Source organism: Scardinius erythrophthalmus (assembly GCF_964197995.2).
Source record: "Scardinius erythrophthalmus genome assembly, chromosome: 3".
NCBI lineage: Eukaryota > Metazoa > Chordata > Actinopteri > Cypriniformes > Leuciscidae > Scardinius > Scardinius erythrophthalmus.
Window position 1 is genome coordinate 9,314,663 of NC_138223.1, and position 22,034 is coordinate 9,336,696.

Here is a 22,034-nt window from a genome sequence, read left to right on the forward strand (position 1 = left end):
TCTGAAGAAAGCGGGAGTTGTTCTCACCCATACAAAACTCTTCTCCACCATTCTGTGTTGTGTGTGCTTGTACATATTAAGTATTATAAGCAACATTCAGAATTCAGAGCCTAAGCATTGTGTTCTTTTCATAATATACTGTACAATATAAAGTGTCAGAGGCTGTAAATGAAATTGGTTTTGAACACTGAATAAGTCTCAAATTGTCTCACTGTGATCTAATTCATTTTCTCCCTCACTTTTTTCTGTTATTTTTTGTTATGTACTTCTTCTTTTTTTCTTTCCTTTTGTGTGTTTTCTCTGTCATCTCTTCCCTCTCCTTCTCTTCTCACTCAATTGAAAATGAGAGACTGTAATTAGCTCCTCTGTGGTCCACACAAAACCAGCCAGAGAAAGATGGAGCTATTGTATTTCTCGGAAGAAAGTCAATAGATGTCATTGTGTATGTGTGTATGAATGGGTGTGTTGAACGTGTGATTAAGAGTGTGTGTGTGTGTGTGTGTGTGTGTGTGTGTGTGTGTGTGTGTGTGTGTGTGTGTGTGTGTGTGTGTGTGTGTGTGTGTGTGTGTGTGTGTGTGTGTGTGTGTGTGTGTGTGTGTGTGAGTGTGTGTGTGTGTGTGTGTGCGTGTGTGTGTGTGTGTTTATGTGTGTGCTGCGTGTCTGTCCTTATTATCATACTTGATAGTAGTGAGAAAAAGAGGCAAAGGGCTACATAAATTCAATACCTAGCTCAAATGAAAGGAAAGTAAAGAAGACAACCTTGACCAATCAATAAAGGAGGGAGGGATTCCCTCCAGAGCTGAGCACTATGACATCATAGTAGAAAAAAAGCAAAGAAAAAAAAACACAAAGAAAAGGATGTTCTGTTCTGTCAAAGCATGTTAATTCAGGTGTGTGATGCCGTAATGCAGGTTAATTATTGTCTCGAAATGGGGAATATGTGCTATTTGTGTAAATATATCTGCGTACATGAGGAGAGATATTTTGTATAGGTTGAGATTGGTAATCTTAACAGTTGAATGTCACTAAACCTGGTCACATTTCACCCCAAAATCAAAGAAAAAAAAAGTTTTTTTATTTACATTTACATGATAATTAAGTGGAAGGTGCAGGTACAATGTACAAAATACAATCCACTTCCTGGCAAAAAAAGTCGCTGTTTGGATTTAAATTGGCGAAAACTTAAAGCAACACTAAAGTGTTATATACTGATTGGCTTCATCACTGTCTCCTCTCCACCAGTAAGCTGGTGTGTGGTGGGCGTTCTGGCGCAATATGGCTGCCGTCGCATCATCCAACTGGATGCTGCACATTGGTGGTGGTTGAGGAGATTCCCCCATCTATGTAAAGCGCTTTGAGGTCTCAGAAAAAGCGCTATATAAATGTAACGAATTATTATTATTATTATTATTATTAAAGATAATTTTTTACCTTAAAATAATGTTTCCAAAATCGTTTGAGTGGTTCATCAAGTCGTAACGGTGAACGGCACTTCATGATTCGCTTTGCGACCCAATATCTGCTATAACCGCACTATGCAAGTTTGCCAGATCGAGTAGCGTTTCTGTAGTTCGAATAAAACATAAGAAACTACAAATTTGACTTGCTTTACGTCAAGCGTTACAATAGTCATTATTTCGTTTTTCTTCGTTTCTGATGTCGCAATACATCATACTTTCATAAAATCATGCAACATACTCTACCTTGTCTGTGGACATCGTTCATTCCAAAGCCGGCGCTGGATAAACAGCGAGCGTGTGTGCGACGGTAGGCTAAAATATTTACGACAGCGGTAATGGACAATTCCGCTTCCAACCTGTAGGGGGACCGAAGAGGAAAGTTCTTTGGTGCTGCTTTATGAGTCTATGAATGTGTCATTATTGCAGTGATTATCATGTTTCTATCATGTTATATATTTGGCAACAGTTCTTCTAATCCTAATTGATGGAGTGTGTTGCTTTTCATTTCTTAAAGGACAAGTTCGGTATTTTACACTTAAAGCCCTGTTTACAGATCGTTTCTGATGAAATAGAACGGTTAAGATTAAAATTTGGACACATGCTGCTGTCCCGAGAATTTTAGGTTTATTTCGCCCCCCCCCCCCCCCCCACCTCCACAATGGCTGCATATGTGCACTGGAACAATCCTTCCTAAAATGCATTAAACTTTCGTTTACAAAGACGTGAAACTCACCGAGTGGTCAGGGGTGTTCACTGATATGCTCACACAAAAATCGCTGCAAAAGATGCTTTCCAACAGGTTTTATCGTAGTTTTTGTCCAACTCCATTGACTTGTATTGAAAGAGCTGTGTGAGGTACGGTATTACTCCGCCGCATCTTCTTCTGCTTCTTCTGTGTATTCAATGAAATGCCAGCGGTTTGCTTGCAATTGGCAAAGGTGCATTATCGCCACCAACTGGGCTGAAGTGTCTATTATTCAAGCTCTCAACGGAAGAATCTACGGGTGTGAGACGTTTGGAAAAATAGATCTACAGTTTTACAACGAATGGTAAAACACCTGTTGGAAAGCATATTTTGCAGCGATTTTTGTGTGAGCATATCAGTGAACACCCCTGACCACTCGGTGAGTTTCACGTCTTTGTAAACGAAAGTTTAATGCGTTTTATGAAGGATTGTTCCAGTGCACATAGAATGCCATCGTGTAGGTGGGGGGGAGAAGCGAAATAAACCTAAAATTCTCGGGACAGCAGCATGTGTCCAAAGTTTAATCTTAACCGTTCTATTTCATCAGAAACGATCTGTAAACAGGGCTTTAAGTGTAAAATACCGAACTTACCCTTTAAACAACCATGTAGGAAGACACATCATGGCCATATTCCAGGATGACAATGTCAAGATTCATCAGGCTCAAATTGTGAGAGAATAGTTGGGAGGGAGCATGGATAATCATATTCACACATGAATTTGTCCAGATCTTCAATTAATTGAAAGTCTTTGGGATGTGCTGGAGGAGACTTTACAGAGTGCTGGACTCTTGCACTGTCAATACAAGATCTTGACCAAAAATGTATGCACCTCTTGTTGGTAATAACATCACAACATTTATTTCCAAGGTTTCCTGAATGCTCAAAAACAGATGCAATGTTCTGAAACTTTCACAGACCCAATGATTTTCAGGGTAATTAAACTTTTTTTCACATTAAGCTGCGATAGGAGAAAGTTTTAGTATTATACTTTTAGTAGTTTTAAAATTGGAAGGAATATGCTTATTTATTTTAAATAACATAGCGTCACTTTCGGGTGGAAACCTCTAATCTCCAAAAAATAAAAATAAACACTCTAAACTGTAAAGTACTGCAAAGAAACACTGTGTTGTCAAATTTGATACTGTTGCTTTATATATGGCCATACACTTGCATGAGTCATTATATTATTACCATTTTACAAAAACCAAGCTCAAATGGAGTTACAAGGTTTTCGACCAGCGAATTGAGGATATACTTGTTTTGTCCTTCATTAGAATGGCCACTTCTGAAGTAGTAAGTGCATTGCGTTACGTTTTCATCAACTTATGGGCTATAAAGTTTACTGTAGCTACGTGGGCACTCGTGTTAAATCTCATGTTATTAAAGATGAAGTGCTACGCATAGACTATTTAAGCAGTATTGGCAATGACTCAATGACAAATGCCAGACTAAGACACTCTTCTCCGCTCCAACTAACACAACATTAAAATGTTTCCATATAAAAGTAAAAACATTAAAAGTACCATAGTTAAAACATGTAATATTGAGTTAATACATTCTCACCTGCTAAAGGTAATCCCATTTCTTCGGGAATTTAATTTCTCGGCAGTTTCACAACGAGAAGCTACGCAATGTTGTGGCATTATTGATTCTTACTGTGAGTGACGACATGCTGACCGGCCTCTACGTATACATATCTATGGTCCAAACGCCGGTTCATGTCGTTCATGATAGAGGCGGGTGGAGTTATGAGGTTTGACCGACAGTTTGAGGATCCAACGGAGGTAAAAGGTTTAGTCACAAGCTCTTTTTAATACTTTTCATTGATTAAATATTTGCAAAACCCACAGACAGAGGTAAAGGGTAACCAATATGAAAAAATAACAAAATAACAAAATATATGATCAAGATACAAGGTTTCCGTCCGACAGCAGCGATAATACACAAGCTGAAGATGTTTTATTTTCTTTTAATTTTGGGGTGAAGTGTGACCCGTTTACATGACATGTTTCCATGAGACTCCACCCTAACAGTTATTGTTAGTGAACGTTTATGAATGTAAAGAGGAACTTCAGTGAGACCTATGGTCAACGGCTATGACAGCTGTTTGATATCTATCATGGCAATAAATAGAGCTACCCTCTGTGTGTGTGTGTGTGTGTGTGTGTGTGTGTGTGTGCGCGCCTGAGCTTTAATAATATGCCTTTGATCTCTGGGGGAATCCTCCCCTGTCCTCCATCTGCCACCAATCATAGCCGATGACAGAGTATTGATTGAGAAAAGGTTTCCATAGTAACAGGCTCTTGGGTGTGGTCTGATATATGTTTTATGCAGTGATAAAATGTAATAATATAAACATCAATAAATAAAGAGTTATTTTAGGGTTCACGATGATACGGCAAATATCATCAAGATCTCATACAATAGCCCTGAATGTATGTGAGCAAGCATGTTTAATTAGATTACATTGGAATCAGATAATACTTTATTGTCCACTATACTGTGGGAATTTGTCTTTGACTTCACAAACAAAACTATATACGAACAAATTAAACATTATGTATGACAAAAATATATAGTATGACAAAGAAAATCACAGTGTCTTTTCAATTAAAATAGATGATACATAAATAGATTAAGTAAATCATTTTGTGGGATTTATTTTCACATATTAATTAGGCTACATACAGATGTAGTCACACTGTTTCATGTTTTATTTGATAGAAATACAAAATACTAAACCAAAAACAAAAAAGTTTTACATTTGCAATGCCCACAGTTAGACAAACTAAATACCTGGAAAATCATAACTTATATTGTGATTTATAAAAACACAATCTTGCTTTGGGACCAGAATTGGTGGGGTGCTCATATTTTGCTCATTTATATTCACATTTTTCAAAAGAAAACAGAAAATAGAATCTAAAATAGAAATAAAAATGTGAACTATACATATTGTAACATATGTAGCAAACTTTGTGAGATCTCTAGACTTTCTTTACGCATAGAATGTTTTACTAAGGATTGATTCACTACCAAAACAATTATGAGAAGTACTATGGTACAGTTACACGATGTTTAAATGATTTTAAACACAGTCGGCTGATTAATTATAATCAGTGTATGGTTATACATGCACTCTTTTTGATGTTGTGAATCAAACCCATGACCTTGGCATTTTTTGCATCTTGCTTTTCCTGTTGAGCTACAGAGATTTATCTGATGCCATGGTGTTGGCATGACAGGCTTGTTTAGCCAGTGTGTTTCCAGTCCATACAATCAGTGCTTCAGTCATTTTTAAGAGAGTTTGTGCGCGCTAGTGACCTCTGCATGACTGCATCGCTTCCATCAGCGGCTCATCCCGTCGTTCGCTAAAAGAGAGGGATTCTTTTCTCTCTGATAATACAGAACAAAAGAGCTGTTGTCAGTAGATCTGGATTAGCTTTTTTTGTGTTTCCGTGTGTGTGCACAGAAAGACAGAGCGAGAGAAAGAGAGGAGTGGTATCAAGAGATCAATGAATGAGCGTCTCCAAAGCTGCATTACTGTAAGCTTTGTAAACAGCGTTCTTCCTTTTGCCTGTGCTTTTAAGAAAGAGGAAACCATTCACACCCCCGTACATCAACACACCGTCCCACACACACTGCACACATTCCTGTTAGGCTGACACAGCGGGTTAGTGGATGTATAAACATTACACACCAGGATGAAAAGAGAGATATGAGCAGCTGAACTGCCGTGGAAATGCTTTTTCCCCCCACTTCTTTCTCTCTGTTGGGATTCTTCTGCATGTGCTTGTGGCTCTTTTAGGCATCAAACTAATTAAGCGTGCAATAAGCAGTCCTTATTGTTTCAAAATCTCGTTGCCTATTTAAATTTACTGTTTAAAATCTAAACTGCTTGCTGAGCCTGTGTTAATACTCGGAGATCTCAAAGGGGCCGTATCCGAGAAAACAGGATTTTCCTTGCTCTTTTAAGACACAGAGTATTACATTTCAGTGCATAACACGCCCTGCACCGTTTACACTACGCTCATGAATAATTCTGCAAATTGTGTGGCTTGTTGAGGAGAGCTTGAGGAGAGCGTGATTAAAAAAGATAAAAGATCCCTAGGGAGGGACCCTAGCCATATAGAGACTTATGACAGCAAACACCCCTCAGAACACCTTGGCAACACCCTGGCAACCATCCACAACCTACAATTGTGATAGATTTTCATATTATCTTCAGAAAATGTCAAGGTCTAGTTTAAACAATTAATTCGTAAACCTTCAGATTTCAAGTATATGTCATTGCCTACTTTTTTTTTTTTTTTTGCATTCATTAACTTGAATGACACAACAGAACTATGCTTATATGGGGAAGTCATTTACAATTTAAAGTAATTTAACTAATAAATGTAATAAACAAAAGTTAAAAGAAACCTTAAATAACATTTTACAGTAAATAACAGTTTAATTTACAGTAATATTTGTGGGAAAATGTACAAATAAAAATCGGTTACACTTTATTTAAAGTGTACTGAAGAATATACATTTAAAGAGTAGAGAGTACTGATTAATAATTAACTAGTTAGGATGAGAGTTTGGTTTAGGGTTAGCTGCATGTAGTTATGCATAATTTATAGTTATTGCTAAAGTAACTTTGTGTAACGTGTAACAAGGACACTGTAAAATAAAGTGCAAAAATGCCACTGGTTCATTCCAGCTCACTGTACGTCAATGTCATTTTCTTGTGACTCACATAGGGGTTCATGATTGTTGCTCTATCAGAGGAGAGATCACAGTCTTGTCGGCAACTACCATTGCCGCATAAATCAAAGGAGGGATGTTAAACTCAGTCTGTTTCCCTGTCAGTCACGGGTCTCTGTTTAAAGGTCTTTCTCTTTTTTTCTCCCACATTCTTCCAGGGCAAAAGCCCCTCAGTGTCTTTTAACCTTTGACTGCTCAGAGATTGTGCCTCTATCCCAGAGATGAACCTTTGGAGTGATAAACAAAAGCAAGACAGGCAAGAAAAGCTACCGGCTGTCCTCTCTCTTTCTCCTCCTGTTACCCGTACTGACAGGGCACCCTATTTATTATTTTTCGACTATTTTAACTGAATTTGAAGGGGTTTGTCTTCCTTTATTTGATCAGTTGTTGGTTGCCTTATGGGGGTTGTTCATATCCCATGATTGACAGGTGACAGACAAAGTGCAATGTTAAAACTACTTGTATATCTTCAAGGGAAGAACTAATGGGAAAAGCAAAAGCATCCCCTTTTGAAGCATACAGAACAGTCTGAATCTGAACCTTCAGAATGAATTTCGTGCTTTGACCTTTATAACACCTTTCAAGTTAGAAGGCTGAAACCTCAGTATGTTCACCTCATAACTGTATCCTAATACTCCCCATAAATCATTTGAAATATCTATATAATTTACTGAAAGGGCACTCTTGTGTGACTAACATTGTTGACCATAAAGAGCACTGTCTCATATTTATGTTAAGTGTATATACGCTACCGTTCCAAAATTTGAGGCCTGTATGATTTTTGTAAATAAATACATCCTTTTATTCAGCAAGGATGCATTAATTTGTTCAGAAATATTGTAAAGACATATATAATGTTACAAAAATATGAAATATTTCAAATATATATATGTGACCCTGGATCACAAAACCAGTCACAAGTCGCACGGGTATATTTGTGGTAATAGCCAACAATACATTGTATGGGTCAAAATTATCGATTTTTCTTTTATGCCAAAAATTATTAGGATATTAAGTAAAGATCATGTTCCATGAAGATATTTTGTACATTTCCTACCATAAATATATAAAACATTTATTTTTGTGAGTGAATGCAGCACAATCGTGAACATAAATGGACAACTTTAAAAGGCGACTTACTCAATGTTTCGATTTTTTGCACCCTCAGATTCCAGATTTTCACATAGTTGTATCTCGGACAGTGTACTATCCTAACAAACCATACATCAATGGAAAGCTATATACATAATTTATATATATATATATATATATATATATATATATATATATATATATATATATATATATATATATATATATATATATATATATATATATATATATCAGTATTAAGCAGCACAGCTGTTTTCATCATTGATCATTATTAGAAAGGTGAATATTTTCTTGGAATATTGCTAAATTGAATGCAAAACTTATCAGTGGTGACCATATAAGTTTGGAATGGTAGAAAATACAAATAAATATGTTTTTTTTTTTGCAGATTACGTAAAACATACTTTTTTATTATTTGCTTTTAATGCATTTCTTTTTTTTCTCTGGTTCTCTGAGACATCCTCTCGTTTGTCCCTGTTGTCCTCAATAATGGGCACAATACTAATGTCTGTTTACACCCTCCACAGCTCTCGTCCAGGCCGCCCACCAAAGCGTTCCTATGGGGCCAGTGCACAAGAAAGCCCCAGAATCCTCCACCACAGAGCAAACAGCCTTCTGTCTCCAGCCCTGCTGTCACCCACAGGTAAACCCAACTGTACACACACCCTGCTCGCTTTTCACCACGTTCAGTGCACTGTAAATTTAGATGAGCCTCAATTTACTCACTCGCAGCCCCCTTCAACACATATGAAAAGTATATGCTTAAATCACTCCCTCCTCTGCTGTCCTTCTGCTCATCTTTCATTCTCTCTCCCTTTCTGCCGCTCTGTTCGGTCATCTTTCATGCACCTTCTTTTACGGGTGACAGTGATGAATGACACACCCCAGCGGGATCACTCATCCATCTGTTCATCCCTCTCCATTCCCCTCTTCCTCTCACTGGCCAAAAGCCTCACATTCCCCGTCCTCTCTTCTCAAATCTACTGTATCACATTGGGAAGGGTGGATGCTAAAAATCTGCTGAAATTTGCCCAAAGAAATGTCTTATTTCCGCCAGAATCAGGGGTGTAGCAGTCATTATACCTGGAGCTGTGGAGGGTTTAAACAGACATTGTCCTTCCCACTTTCAGGCAATTGTGGCTTATTTTCAGGAAACAATTTTTTATTTAAATTTTTGCTAGAAAAAAATGGAAAGTGTAATTTACTTTTTATATATTTATTTGTCATTTAAAAAAGTAACTGCTGAATTTTAAAGGAATCCCACTTCAGATCCAAAGTACCTTGGCATTAATCACCATAAACAGATTTTATGGTCTATTTTTTAAATTTTACTTTTAATCCTGTGGGTTGGTTATACCAATAGTTATTTGTCATGTATGTATGTATATATATGTATATGTATATATATGTGTGTGTGTGTGTGTGTGTGTGTGTGTGTGTGTGTATATATATATATATATATATATATATATATATATATATATATATATATATATATATATATGCATGAACATGATTTGTGCCACTGTTACATTTGATTTATTATTAAAGTAAATATATTATTTTTAATATTTTAATCAACATTTTTAATGTTTGGATTTAATTTTTATATTTTCATTTTTCATTTTAATTAATATATTTAGTTAGAAAAGTTTGTGATTTTATTACGTTTTTTTGTTTTTAGCTTTAATTTATTTTTTATTTATGTATTAGTCATTTTAGTACCTGAAATTATTTTATTTCAGTTAGTTTTAATTAACAAACACAATTTTGAAAGCTGTATTTGTACTTTTAGTTAACAATAGCAAAACTGGCACCACACCACATTATCTACACAGTACTTTTTCCCCTATAACTGAGTGGAATTATTTAGCTTGATGAGGCCAATACAAGTAAACAGTAAAATAAATAGCCTTATTTCACTGTGGTCAAAATAATAGCACAAAAAGAACCCCCTTACAATCTCTCTCTCACACACACACATTGATGCACCTATTGTTATGAAGACACTCCATAGGCGTAAAGGTTTTTAGACTGTTCTATTCTGTCCCCTTTCACTAACCCTAACCCTAAACCCACCCATCACACAAAACTTTTCTTTACATTTTTAATTAATAAAACATTATTTAGTATGTTTTTTATGCCATTTTAATTACAAGGATTCAGGAAATGTCCCCACGTTTACTTAGTATTACCAGTGTAACGCCCATGTCGTACAAATTTGTGTCCTCATAAATCATAAACATTCACGCACACAAAGTTGTGGGGTCACCATGGAGGATGCGCTAGACTGTGCAGTGATATTCTGCCATGTTTGAGCGGTTACCGTGGAGATGTCACTTAGAGTCTTGGCATCGTCAAGTGCCAGATGTCAGGACTCGTTAGGAATGAGAGTGGGGCAGTTTGCTGTGATTTGCCAAGTGCTCAGTCATTGTTTAGGGCTATGACAGTAAGGTAAAAAAAAAAACATGGTGCCATCAATTGAGTGAATCAATGATCCTGTTCTAACAGCAAGATACAACGGGCCAGCAAACACAGTGGAGACATGACAGTATTTTGCTTTGCGTTTTTGTTTGCTTCCAGATAAGAAAATCAGAAATGTATTTAATATCTTAATTAAGATGCTTCTCTGATTGTTTGCCTGAGGGGGAAAAAAATGACCAGAGTAATCTCTAATATGTGTCTTTAGAGCTTCAGAAGTGATCTCAACAATGTCTCAAACTGTGTTCAGGTTTGCTAAAGATACTGTGCAATCAAATGTTTGGAAGCTTGTTTCTGCCACAAAATAAAATTGCAACTTTTTATCTATCTTAGTTCTGACTATTTTTTCTCGCAATTGCAAGTTTATATCTCACAATTCTGAGGGAAAAAAAGTCAGAATTGCGAGATGTAAACTCCTAAAAAAAAGTCTGAATTCTTAGATTTTAAAAAAACCCAATAACCTTGTTTATTTTTTATTCAGTGGCGGAAACAAGCTTCCATACAAATGTCAGGTATTTCAAAATGAAACTTTTTTCATAAATTAACAGCTATACTATATAGTAATTGCCTCAAGATTTTCTTCTGGGATCTGAGGTATGTGACAATTTTGTTTGGCATGGATTTTGTTTCTGAAAGATTGGCAAGTAAAATTTGACTTTGACATTCATTTAAATCTTTTATTTTCATATTCTCTAATCTCCAACTGCTTCAAAATGGCCTCGTTGGCATGTTTGGGAATTTTTGGGATTGTTTATGACAGGGGAATGACAGACAGCAGGGGGTGGTGCCAAAACGAGGGAGAGGAGAGGAGAGGAGAGGAGCGGAGAGGAGAGGAGAGGAGAGGAGAGGAGAGGAGAGGAGAGGAGAGGAGAGGAGAGGAGAGGAGAGGAGAGGAGAGGAGAGGAGAGGAGAGGAGAGGAGAGGAGAGGAGAAAATACAGTTTTTGATTTCCATATAATAGATTAAAATGCACATATTATTTGATTTCCATATAACAGGTTAAAATGTTTTCTAAAAGAAAACAGTTAATTTGTGAAATATTATTACAATTCAAAATGAATGTTTTTTTGTTAATATATTTTAAAATGTAATTTATGCCTGTAATGGTAAAGCTGAATTTATCCATAATATTCAGATTTGCAGCTCAAGAAACATTTTTCACTGTTATCGATGTTGAAAACTGTTTTTGCTGCTTAATATTTTTGTAGAACCTGCGATCAATTTTTTCATGATTTTTTGATTTATAGAAAGTTCAAAAGAACATAATTAGTTTGAAATAGAAATCTTTTGTACTGTAAATGTCTTTATTGATATTGATCAATTTAATGCATACTTGATGAATAATGTATTCATTTCTTTCAAAAAAAAATGTGATTACATGTATAACACTATGTTTGTACATGTGTATATGGCTAATCATTCTCTCACTGTCTGGAATATTTCACCCCAAAAAAATGAAAATTCTGTCGTTTCAAATTCTATGATTTTAAACATGAAAATCAAATGGAGATATTTAGCAGAATGTCCCAGCTGCTCTTTACCATAAATCAAAATTGACCGGTGAATTACATTATTGCAAAGCTCCATGAAATGACAAAAAGTACCATAAAACTATATTAAAAAAAAGCATGATCTTAACTATTCTCATGGTGTGTGGCTGTGACCTGTGAACTTTAGAGTGCACCAAGGAATACAATTCCTCCCTCAGGACAGTCTCACTTCACATGAACGAGCGGTTTCCTTCTTGTCAAACATCTTACGTAACTCAACTCAAGTCTCTGAAGATTATTTTCCCATGAGCCCACAGTGAAGCTCATGCAACAGTCAGCGTTTACATAGAGATACTGAAGTCACGATTAGCCAAGCAGTCCATGCTCTCCTAAGGGAATATGCCGGTCTGTACTTGTGTCTGTGTGTGTGCACGTTAATGGTCCATTGTTTTTCTCCTTCTCAGCAGTCAGCATCACCTGCACTTTTCTTTTCCTTTGTCACAATCGTGACCTTGTCAGATGCAATACACACGCTCACCCGAACACATATGCAAAAATATACAGGCACACACACACCATCACATGCACAGTGGACATCTCTAGAGTTGCAAGGTCGCGTGTTGAAAAATCTGAACTATAATGAGAGAGGCAGCAATTCTAACATCAATCACTGGTCCAGAGCATTGACCGTCTGTCACAAATCAATACTTTTTTATTCTTTTTTAACCTTTTTTTTTTTATAGTATCCAGGGTAACCAAGGCCAGAGCTCTCAGGCTGGCTAATTGCTGGTAGTAGGAGGAGTTTAAAGTGATTGATTGGCAGATGGCTATTTCTTGGACGACTTCCATGACATGTTCTCTGTCCAGCTAACAGAGTTATTTCAGGTCTCTTATCACACTGCGACCCTCCAGTTGCTCTGAATAAAACTCTGCTGATGACAACATCCATTCACTGTCAACTAAGGAATTTATTGCTGTAATTTTTAGTTTAATGTGCTTCATAAATAGCACATCTCTTAGCAGCCTGAAACCAGTATATTAAGATTTTCAAAACCAAAAAGAGAAGCATATTTTTTCCTCATTTGAGTTCTAAATAAAAATAGAAAGAGATTGGATAACGACCTGGCAAAGTTTGGAATATTAAAGATTTATAATAATGTTTTTGAAAGAAGTCTCTTATGGCCGCCAAGACATTTGCTCAAAAATACTGCAATATTGACGAATATTATTACAATTTAAAATGACTGTTTTCCACTTCAGTATATTATAAAATGTAATTTGTTCCTGTGATGGCAAAGCTGAATTTTCAGCATCATTACTAGTGCCACATGCATGATCACATAAATGCAGCCTCGGTTAGCATAAATACACTTTTGACCAATAGTGTATATACAGTATAAAGTAGATTTGAATAGAAAAGCTTAGATTATGTGGTCTTATAGCATTTTTTAGCATTTGATTGTAGAAAATCTTGGCAAATCTGAGCTCAGTTTGAGATATTGTTAAGATCTCAGCTGAAACTGTTCTGAGGACACATGAAGCAGAAGTGCCTCCATTTGATTACGTCATTGCTGTGTGGGAGAAACAAGTGAGATGTGAGTGTTTCATGTACTCAGTTATTTGTGATATTATTATATTGCAGGTCTAACAACAATGGCTGAAGCTTTGAAGATACAGAAGATGAAGATGATGATGACTCTACACAAGGCCCATAATGGCTTAGAATTTGATTCAGATGAGCTCAACTCTAATACAGATACAGGTATGGGGTGTGCATTCACTATCAGCTATAGAGTCAAGCGGTAGTGCTTGATTTCCAGCAAAAGACAGAAATCTGATCCAGTTGTACTTACATGAATGGGGTCTTTTATCACTGGGACCACTCCACGTTTTTATAGCAAACGATTTGCAAATCCAGCGTCGACCTGGGCCTTGTTAATAAAACATTCGTCACTGAAATGACCAGAACACACAACCGCACTTGGTACACTCCGTTGCTGCCCCGGAAAAACAAACTGCATCCACTGTTCCTGTAACACTGGGTTCTTTGGAAAGCTGAACACGGTAAGCTTTTCCTCACATCCAAATACACACTTTTTTGGAGACATTCTTGAACAAATCCTATGCAGCGCGGGCGCCGATGATTTCCTGTTGAAGCGCGCTGATGTGCGCGGTCTCGCTCTCCTCTGGTCGACGTGTGCGCGGGCGCGCTTTTCCGAGAGAAATGCTCATATAAGGAGTTCCACTCTCATCTACGTCATTAGATCCACGATCGAAAAAAAACAGCCGAAACTTGTACCAACCCGGAAGTAAGATTTTCGGCACAGAAATTCTCCGTTATTCGTCCAAAATATTTTTTTTTTAAACTTTGCCCATGTTTAGCATGATAATCCATCTCTTTAACACTGTAAACAACTCTGAATACATGAAACACCATTGTACCCCCCCTTTAAGTTTGCTAAGTGTTATGTTAAAGGCAGCTTGTTTAAAGTGCAATCTGTAGATGTGCCAGACAGATGGTCTTGCAATAGTAACCTGGGCCTTTTGGGTGAGATGAGCCCCATCACAGAGCTCGCTCAAGGGGCCCATGTTGCAGGGCTGTGCTTGGTTTACAGAGACTAATGGTGACATTAATGACTGCTGCCTGACTGTGCATTTAGAGAAGACCAACAACGGACAGGAGAATAGTTAATCGTACACCAGCCTTAGAGATGAAACAAGACATTTGGTGCAGAGGTGCTTGTGTTTGTGCGTATGCATTTGGTGTGTTGTATATGCACAATATTTGTGTGTGTTTCTATGCATAAGAAGATACATCATTTGTGGTTTTATGATTTTTATATTTATTTATTTTTAATTTGATTTAAACTAGATCTAATAATACACATTTATTTATATGTAATTATATTTGTTTTGTCTAAATACATTTATCTATATTTCTCACCCGTCTGATGTGGTATAATACAGTATTACTGTGATATTATACAATTAGTATTGTATAAAATGAGACAGAGACATTTTTCTTCAGGATTCTATGATGAATATAAAGTTCAAAAGAACAGCATTTATTTGAAATAGAAATATGTTGTAACAAAACAAATCTTTAGACACTTTACTGTCACTTTTGATCAATTTAATGCAATTTTGCTGGAAAGTTTATTTTAAAACAAATCTCACTGACACCAGTGTTTGGATGGTAGTGTGTGTATATTAGAGGAATATTGCATTTTTTTAGTGTTTGCATTAAGCAAGACTTGCTAGACAGATTTTCAGGCATCACATGAAATCTTGAGTCTTCAGACAAAGCTAACTGTGGCTAAAACTAACACAGATAATGTGAACTTCAAAGGCCACTCTCACAAGTGTTTAGGAGGAAGAGAGCGCAGCGTTCCTAGTGAGAACAGCTGTGGACAAGCAGAATTTAGGAGAGCAGAAAAAAAGGCCTTCATCAGAAAGATGGAATGCAGTCAAGGAAAATCAGCATCAAGGATGACATCAGAAGAGAAGAGAGAGACAGTGAGAGATACTTTTTCCCCCTGCATTGACAAGTCGAAAGAAAAATTCCATGCATTATTTAACAAGATGGCCGAAACCTGTCATACGGGTGATTGCCTGCGTTAACAGAAACAGGTGTGAGATGTGCGCACATACGGGTGTATGTTAGCACATGTGTGCTTGTTTTTACGTCCGCGTGCGCTTAGCAGGGAAGTCGTGTCTAGTGTACGCACACATTATCTGTTTGCACATCTTTCCCTGCAAGCATATGGTCAGCATTTTTGGATCTTTACCCGTCCACCCCCTTTCTCTCTCTCTCTCTCTCTCTCTCTCTCTCTCTCTCTCTCTCTCTCTCTCTCTCTCTCTCTCTCTCTCTCTCATCTTGTCTGTTTGAAGTTGCCCTTACTTTTTTTTAGGATGCTGTTTAAATCAGTAGTTTTTTGTGCAGGCAATGTTTGTGTGTGTGTTTTGGTGACAGCAATCATGTAGAAACACACAAATCTGTTCTAGTTGACTTTTAAAGCATTTCTCACTTGATCAAACAGTCTAGACAAGCTGACCATCTGGTGTTTATTAATTACTAGGATACTAATTACTATAATTAATTACTGGCCAAAAATACTCCAAAGTGAGAAAAAAACATTTTTGTGAGAAAGTTTTACCTTGTTTTGACCTTGTCATAGAGGCTCTTTTTTCCCTCATTAAAGGTTCCATATTGTACACCTTTCTGAAGTTTTATTTTAAGTTTTGATGTCCTTAAGAATACATATTTGCGGTATAAGTACCAAAGTTTGTTGTTTTCTGAGTGATGTACGGCCAGGCCAATCACAGCTACTACGTGCATGGTTTGGCATGACCAAGCGGCAACCTCCCTGTCTCTCTCTTGAAACCAACACGGAAGTGAATTCAACGGCAATTCATCGACTGGCCGCTTGAGGCTGGGTGCAGAAGTGAGTCAAATCTGTATCTCCCCCATGTTAAAATACCCAACTTTACAGCAGAAAAAAACACGTTTACAGCCTGGTGCAAAAAGTGGCTTTGGTCTATATAGCTTATTTTTCCCTTCATGACAACTGTGAGGGGGGTGAATTTTTTTATAACTCATCCGTTTAAATTATATTAAGCCTTAAAATTTCTGCATAATTAAGGGTGTCCACTTTTGAGTGACAGGTAGATTCCCGCTGCTGTGGTCGTTAGTCATCATTAGCCATTTGTCTGCTGTCTGTTAGCCGTCACGTTACCTCAGCTCATTGTCTGACTGTAAAAAAAAAAAAAATTCGGGAGTGACGCGCTGCCAAGATGGCGACGGTCGGCCACGCCCACTTTAGGCTTCAAAAACGGTCTTCAGAAACCTACGGGTGACGTCACGGACACTACGTCCACATTTTTTTACAGTCTATGGGCATGACAGAAATAGCGCAAAGTGCGCTCCCTTAATAATTCCTAAAAAGCTTACATCTCAGTTCATCGCGATCTCACAAAGCTCCGTTATTATCAATGAAGCTAACTGCACAATAAATATTTCATAATGTCAACACTTCGTTTGTTATAATCAGAGGATTTGCCAGCATGCAGAATAGGGGTTATGCAGAACGGCCAACGTTCGAACCGGAAAACAGGTATAAACATTTCCGGTTTGCATTACCGTACGCATCTGCAGCGGTTGATGATCTCTGAATCACAATCACAATAAGGCCAGGAATGTTTATTAAAAAGTTGTCTTTTATTAGGAAACCTTTTATTTCATGTTGACCATTTCTAGAAAGATCTGCCATCATATTTCTTATACCATCCTTTCAAAATGTCAGTAGTCCAAACCAAAGCTGTTCTAGACATCCACCCAAAGCTGAAAGCTGTTTCTATTTGAGTACTTGACACAAGAGAATATACCGTATGCACGTGTGTGTGTACGTGTGCATGTTTGTGTTAGTTTTAGTGTTTGGCAGCACAGCTGCAGCTCTTGTTGTCTGATTGCTCCTGCTTTCCCTCCTCTCATCCATCTTCATCTGTCTGATTACTGTGAATTTGCACCCTCTCACTTACGTTAGAACAGTCCTACAAGATATGTGAGCGTGTGTTGACACTAGTCTTGATTTCCATGGACGTGCAGATCGTCGCACAGATGGCCGCTCTATTGTACGGTATTTATGTCATGGTGAAGGGCCCAGGTTGCGAAGCTGTTGTGGTGTTGTAATGCAACTGCAGTGTTGTGTCGTGGTGTAATGAGAGAGCTTATTGTTTTTAATCAGGTTATTTTTGTGCGGCCGTGTGAAGACCTTATTGGCTGGAGTATGTGAAAGTCTTAAGGGGACCGACTTCATCCTGCGTTATCATTGATTCCTTTGCCACAATCTGCCACCTAAACACCATCTGCTCTCATGGCACTGACATGAATGCTGATGATAGATTATTTCAGTTCATTGTTACTGCTGGTCCCTGGGCAACATACTATGTATTATTTCTTTATTCACTAAAATGAACATAATATGCATATATTATAGTATTGTGATAACTTTTTTTAACTTACATTTTACTAATTTAATTAGTCTGAGCACATTTGTGTGTGTATGGTTAAATGTGCACTTGAAGTTCACTTAAAGCAATGAATAGTACTTTTAACAAACTCCAGTAATATTAGTCACTATCTTGCAAGTTATTTTTGGTTTCAAAGTGCAATAAGGCTATAAAAATAAATTAATTGGCTGTTTCACAATGACATTACATCCACACCAGTAGGTGTCAGTATAAAGTCTAATACCACAGTGACTTTAAAAAAAACTACTTCTGAATTCTGGTATCTGCTTAGTATATGTATGTGTATATATTTTGTGGATTTGACTATTTCATACTCTTTTGTAATTAAACAGGATGTAGCGCTTTGTCCTGGGAGAGAGAGAAACATTCATCACCTGCTTCAGAGAAAACACAGCACAGCTTGAACAACTCTCAGCTCAACTCTCTCCAACACACCCATCTACTGGCCAACAGTGAGTATTAACCATTCACTTGCACACCCTGATGAAGAGGTAATTCACCCCAAAACAAAAATTCTGTCAGTATTTTCTTAACCTCATGACATTCCAAACCTAGGACTTTTTCTATGTTCAAGTAATAGGAAGCTTTCAAGCTTAAAGTGACATGTGAAGGCTAAGTATGGTAACCAATACTTGGAATTTGTCCTCTTAACCCATCTAATACAGTTAACCCGTTTAATTAATCTTTGCTACAGCTACAAAAGTGACTTTCTCTTTGTATTTTGTATTTTGTTGTTTGATTAAAGCCGGGTTCACACTGGATGATTTTGGCCGTCTGAGACTAATTTTGAGAATCCTAAAAGATTCCTCTGATCCTGTTCCAAAATCTGAAGTCTTTGATCGCTAGTTTTTTGTCTTTGTTCGCCGACAGCCAATTAATGACCATTGCGATAAAATTGACACACAATGCTGCAGTGTGGCTTCTTCTAAGACAGCCGTCAAATGAAAAACCAGTTGGAGCGCAGAACCTGATGACGCATTTAGTGAGACAACAACAAACCTCACTTGCTTTTTTTGAGAAGACATGGTCAAAATTAACGCTAGAGACTGTTTTTGTTTGCTAGAAACCATTGCTATCCCTCATGTAAATGCAGCTCACAGTCACGGATTGATGATGTAAAACTCGGATGAGTCTTCTTGCGTGCGTCCAGTTTTAACACGTCTTGACTGCTGTACGGTCTGACAACTGAGATCCCAGAGTGTGACATGGCTTACAGCGAGGATCATGTTCATACAGTCTTACAAGCAACAGTCGTAGAGGACTATTATAAATCATACGATGTGCATCTGGCTTAAAATTAATGACACAGACAGCAGCGGGAATATTAGGCTTTTGTCACTTTAAGACTGAATGCAATGCACGGATCCAATATAATGATATGCATCTGTTTTCTTTCTCAATTGTTTGTTTACATAAGTCATAAGCAACTTTTTTACGTGGATACTTGACGAGACAGCATTTTGAAGTTCAAGCACAAATAAATGTGAAAGAGAATGGAGTTCGGTGCTCCGAATTGAGTTCCTTCGCGTCCTCTTGTGCTCGAATGTTTAAACTGACAGGACCTAAAAATTATAAACTTTCACTCTATGACGGTTAAACTTAGCAATTAATCCGAGAATCACGAGCGTTTCGAACCATGGTAACTGGTCCATACAGATCAACTATGATCCCGATACTTGACATCGCTCATCCTGTGATGTGACTATCGCAGATGCGCGATATCGATGCTAAAATGGTATATCATGTAGCCCTAAAAACATAATAAAAGTAGTCAATATGATTAAAATCCATGATTTTATTGGTTATTCCATGATTCTTTCTTCTTTGCATAGGACTGGACCTGCCCTTCATGATGATGCCCCATCCCCTGCTTCCTGTTGGACTTCCTCCCGCCTCTGTTGCCATGGCTATGAACCAGATGAACCACCTTAATACAATTGCCAACATGGTTGCCAGTGCACAGGTGCACAGCCCCGTCTCCAGGCCGACATCTGCCATCAAGGTAGGACATGCTGGACACACCAGACACTAAAACACACATATACTCCAGGAGCTCTTTTGCTGCAAGGTCATCAGGGATTTTTCACATAGTTCTCACTTGAGTTTATTTATTTTGAGTCACTTAAAGCAATTTGCTGGTCCACTTGGTCTAAAGGGGTCCAAACTGCTTTAGGGACTTGTGTTGTGTTGCAAAACACAACTTGACTATTAAACTAGCCTTAACACAAAGCTGTATCTGGAAAAAAAGTGTGTTTTTTTTTTTATCACTACTTTACGATGATATGAATCTCAAGCCAATCTGACTCTCTGATGGAGTTCAGACAAACTGGGTTGATGAAGATGTGCTGTCGTGTGGGGAGAGTTTCTATGGGTGTATAATTGTTTACAGGACTGAACTTTTTATTTGTATTTTTTTTTTCAGCAAGAGTGTTTTGAAGAGAGTCCCTCTTTGACACCATCCGTTGAGGGAATTGTTCCTCAGAAAACTGAGCCCTCACCTCAACTAAGCAGTTCAGTTCCCAGCAGCCCCACACACCCTTACACACACTCTCCTCAAAAAACAGGTGAGTTATTCAGTATGGCTGTCAAATGAATTAATGATATGCTGAGTAATCAATTGTATTTACTATAACTGATCAAATTATCCATCAATATTTGCTGAGTATATCCCTCAAATGCACAAACACTACCGTTCAAAAGTACATTTTTTGAAAGAAATATGCTTTTATTCAGCAAGTATGCATTAAATTGATCAAAAGGAGAGTAAATACATTTGTGTTGTTGCAAAAGTTTCCTATTTCAAAGAAATGCTGTTTTTTTTAAACTTTCTATTCATCAAAGGATCTTGAAGAATAATCAGAAATGTTTCTCGAACACCAAATGTACATATTGATTTCTGAAGGATCATGTAACACTGAAGACTGGAGTAATGATGCTGAAAACTCAGCTTTGATCACAGGAATAAATTACATTTTAAAATATATTAAAATAGAATAAATTGTAATATTATTTCACAACAATACTGTTTTTACTGTGTTTTTTATCAAATAAATGGAGCCTTGGTGAGCATAAGAGAATTCTTAAAAAAACACAAACATTTGAATAATAGTGTAACTCAAAGACATTATTGGGCCATATGAGTAAACTATTGAAAGGACAATACAGGCAGTAGCATTAGAAGCAATCACAGTGAAACGTTAATTTCATAAGCCTATCACTCGCCTACAGTCCACTTAGAACATCTTAGTAACTGTATAGAAGTGTACAAAGAAAACAACAACAACAACACTAAGAATCATGTAGCAACTGCATGGCAATATGATAAAAACCACTCAGGACACCTTAGCAAATGCATATCAGTGCCCTGGGCTGGCAACCACCAACAACACTGTAGCATAGTACCACGTATACATATACTTATATATATATATATATATATATATATATATATATATATATATATATATATATATATATATATATATATATATATCATTTTTTACCCCCAGAAAATGTAATAATTTAGTTTCTGAATTTTAGTGGATTTATGGAGACCCAGTTATTGTGGTTAGCATCTTCATCTTGAAATGTGATATTACTGTTGTTTCGTAATATCTTGCGTATAATGTCCATAGTAAACAACATTATATGATTTACATTGAGAGAAAAAAAGATGTTACTGTAAACTAATCAACAAGCCTTGCAATGATTTTGGTTGCATACACAATAACAGCACAAAGCAATATGTGTTTGTAATAGTCTGTGCTACTCGGAAACTTCTTGTTTCATTTATCTACTGTCTTTTTGTATTTATTTATTTCTCTCTCTGCAGCATATGACATTCATGATGAACAAAGGGAGATAGACTCAGCTCTGCATATGAACAGACTTTCCAACAATAGAGGTGCATTTTCTCAACATAAACAATATTTCATTTAAAATAACAAAATTTCATAAAGCCTCT

The 22,034-nt window shown here is 37.0% G+C and overlaps 1 protein-coding gene across 2 annotated transcripts in view; it reads left to right on the top strand.

Moving 5' to 3' along the window:
• dachb (dachshund b) overlaps positions 1-22,034 on the top strand; it is a 39,341-nt gene that overhangs the window by 10,919 nt on the left and 6,388 nt on the right. For both annotated transcript variants that reach the window (XM_081361445.1, XM_081361446.1), the window contains exons 2-7: positions 8,597-8,712; positions 13,683-13,802; positions 18,403-18,522; positions 19,903-20,072; positions 20,493-20,634; positions 21,903-21,974. In XM_081361445.1, coding sequence (XP_081217571.1) covers positions 8,597-8,712; positions 13,683-13,802; positions 18,403-18,522; positions 19,903-20,072; positions 20,493-20,634; positions 21,903-21,974 — 740 coding nt within the window. The remainder of the gene's footprint in view (positions 1-8,596; positions 8,713-13,682; positions 13,803-18,402; positions 18,523-19,902; positions 20,073-20,492; positions 20,635-21,902; positions 21,975-22,034) is intronic.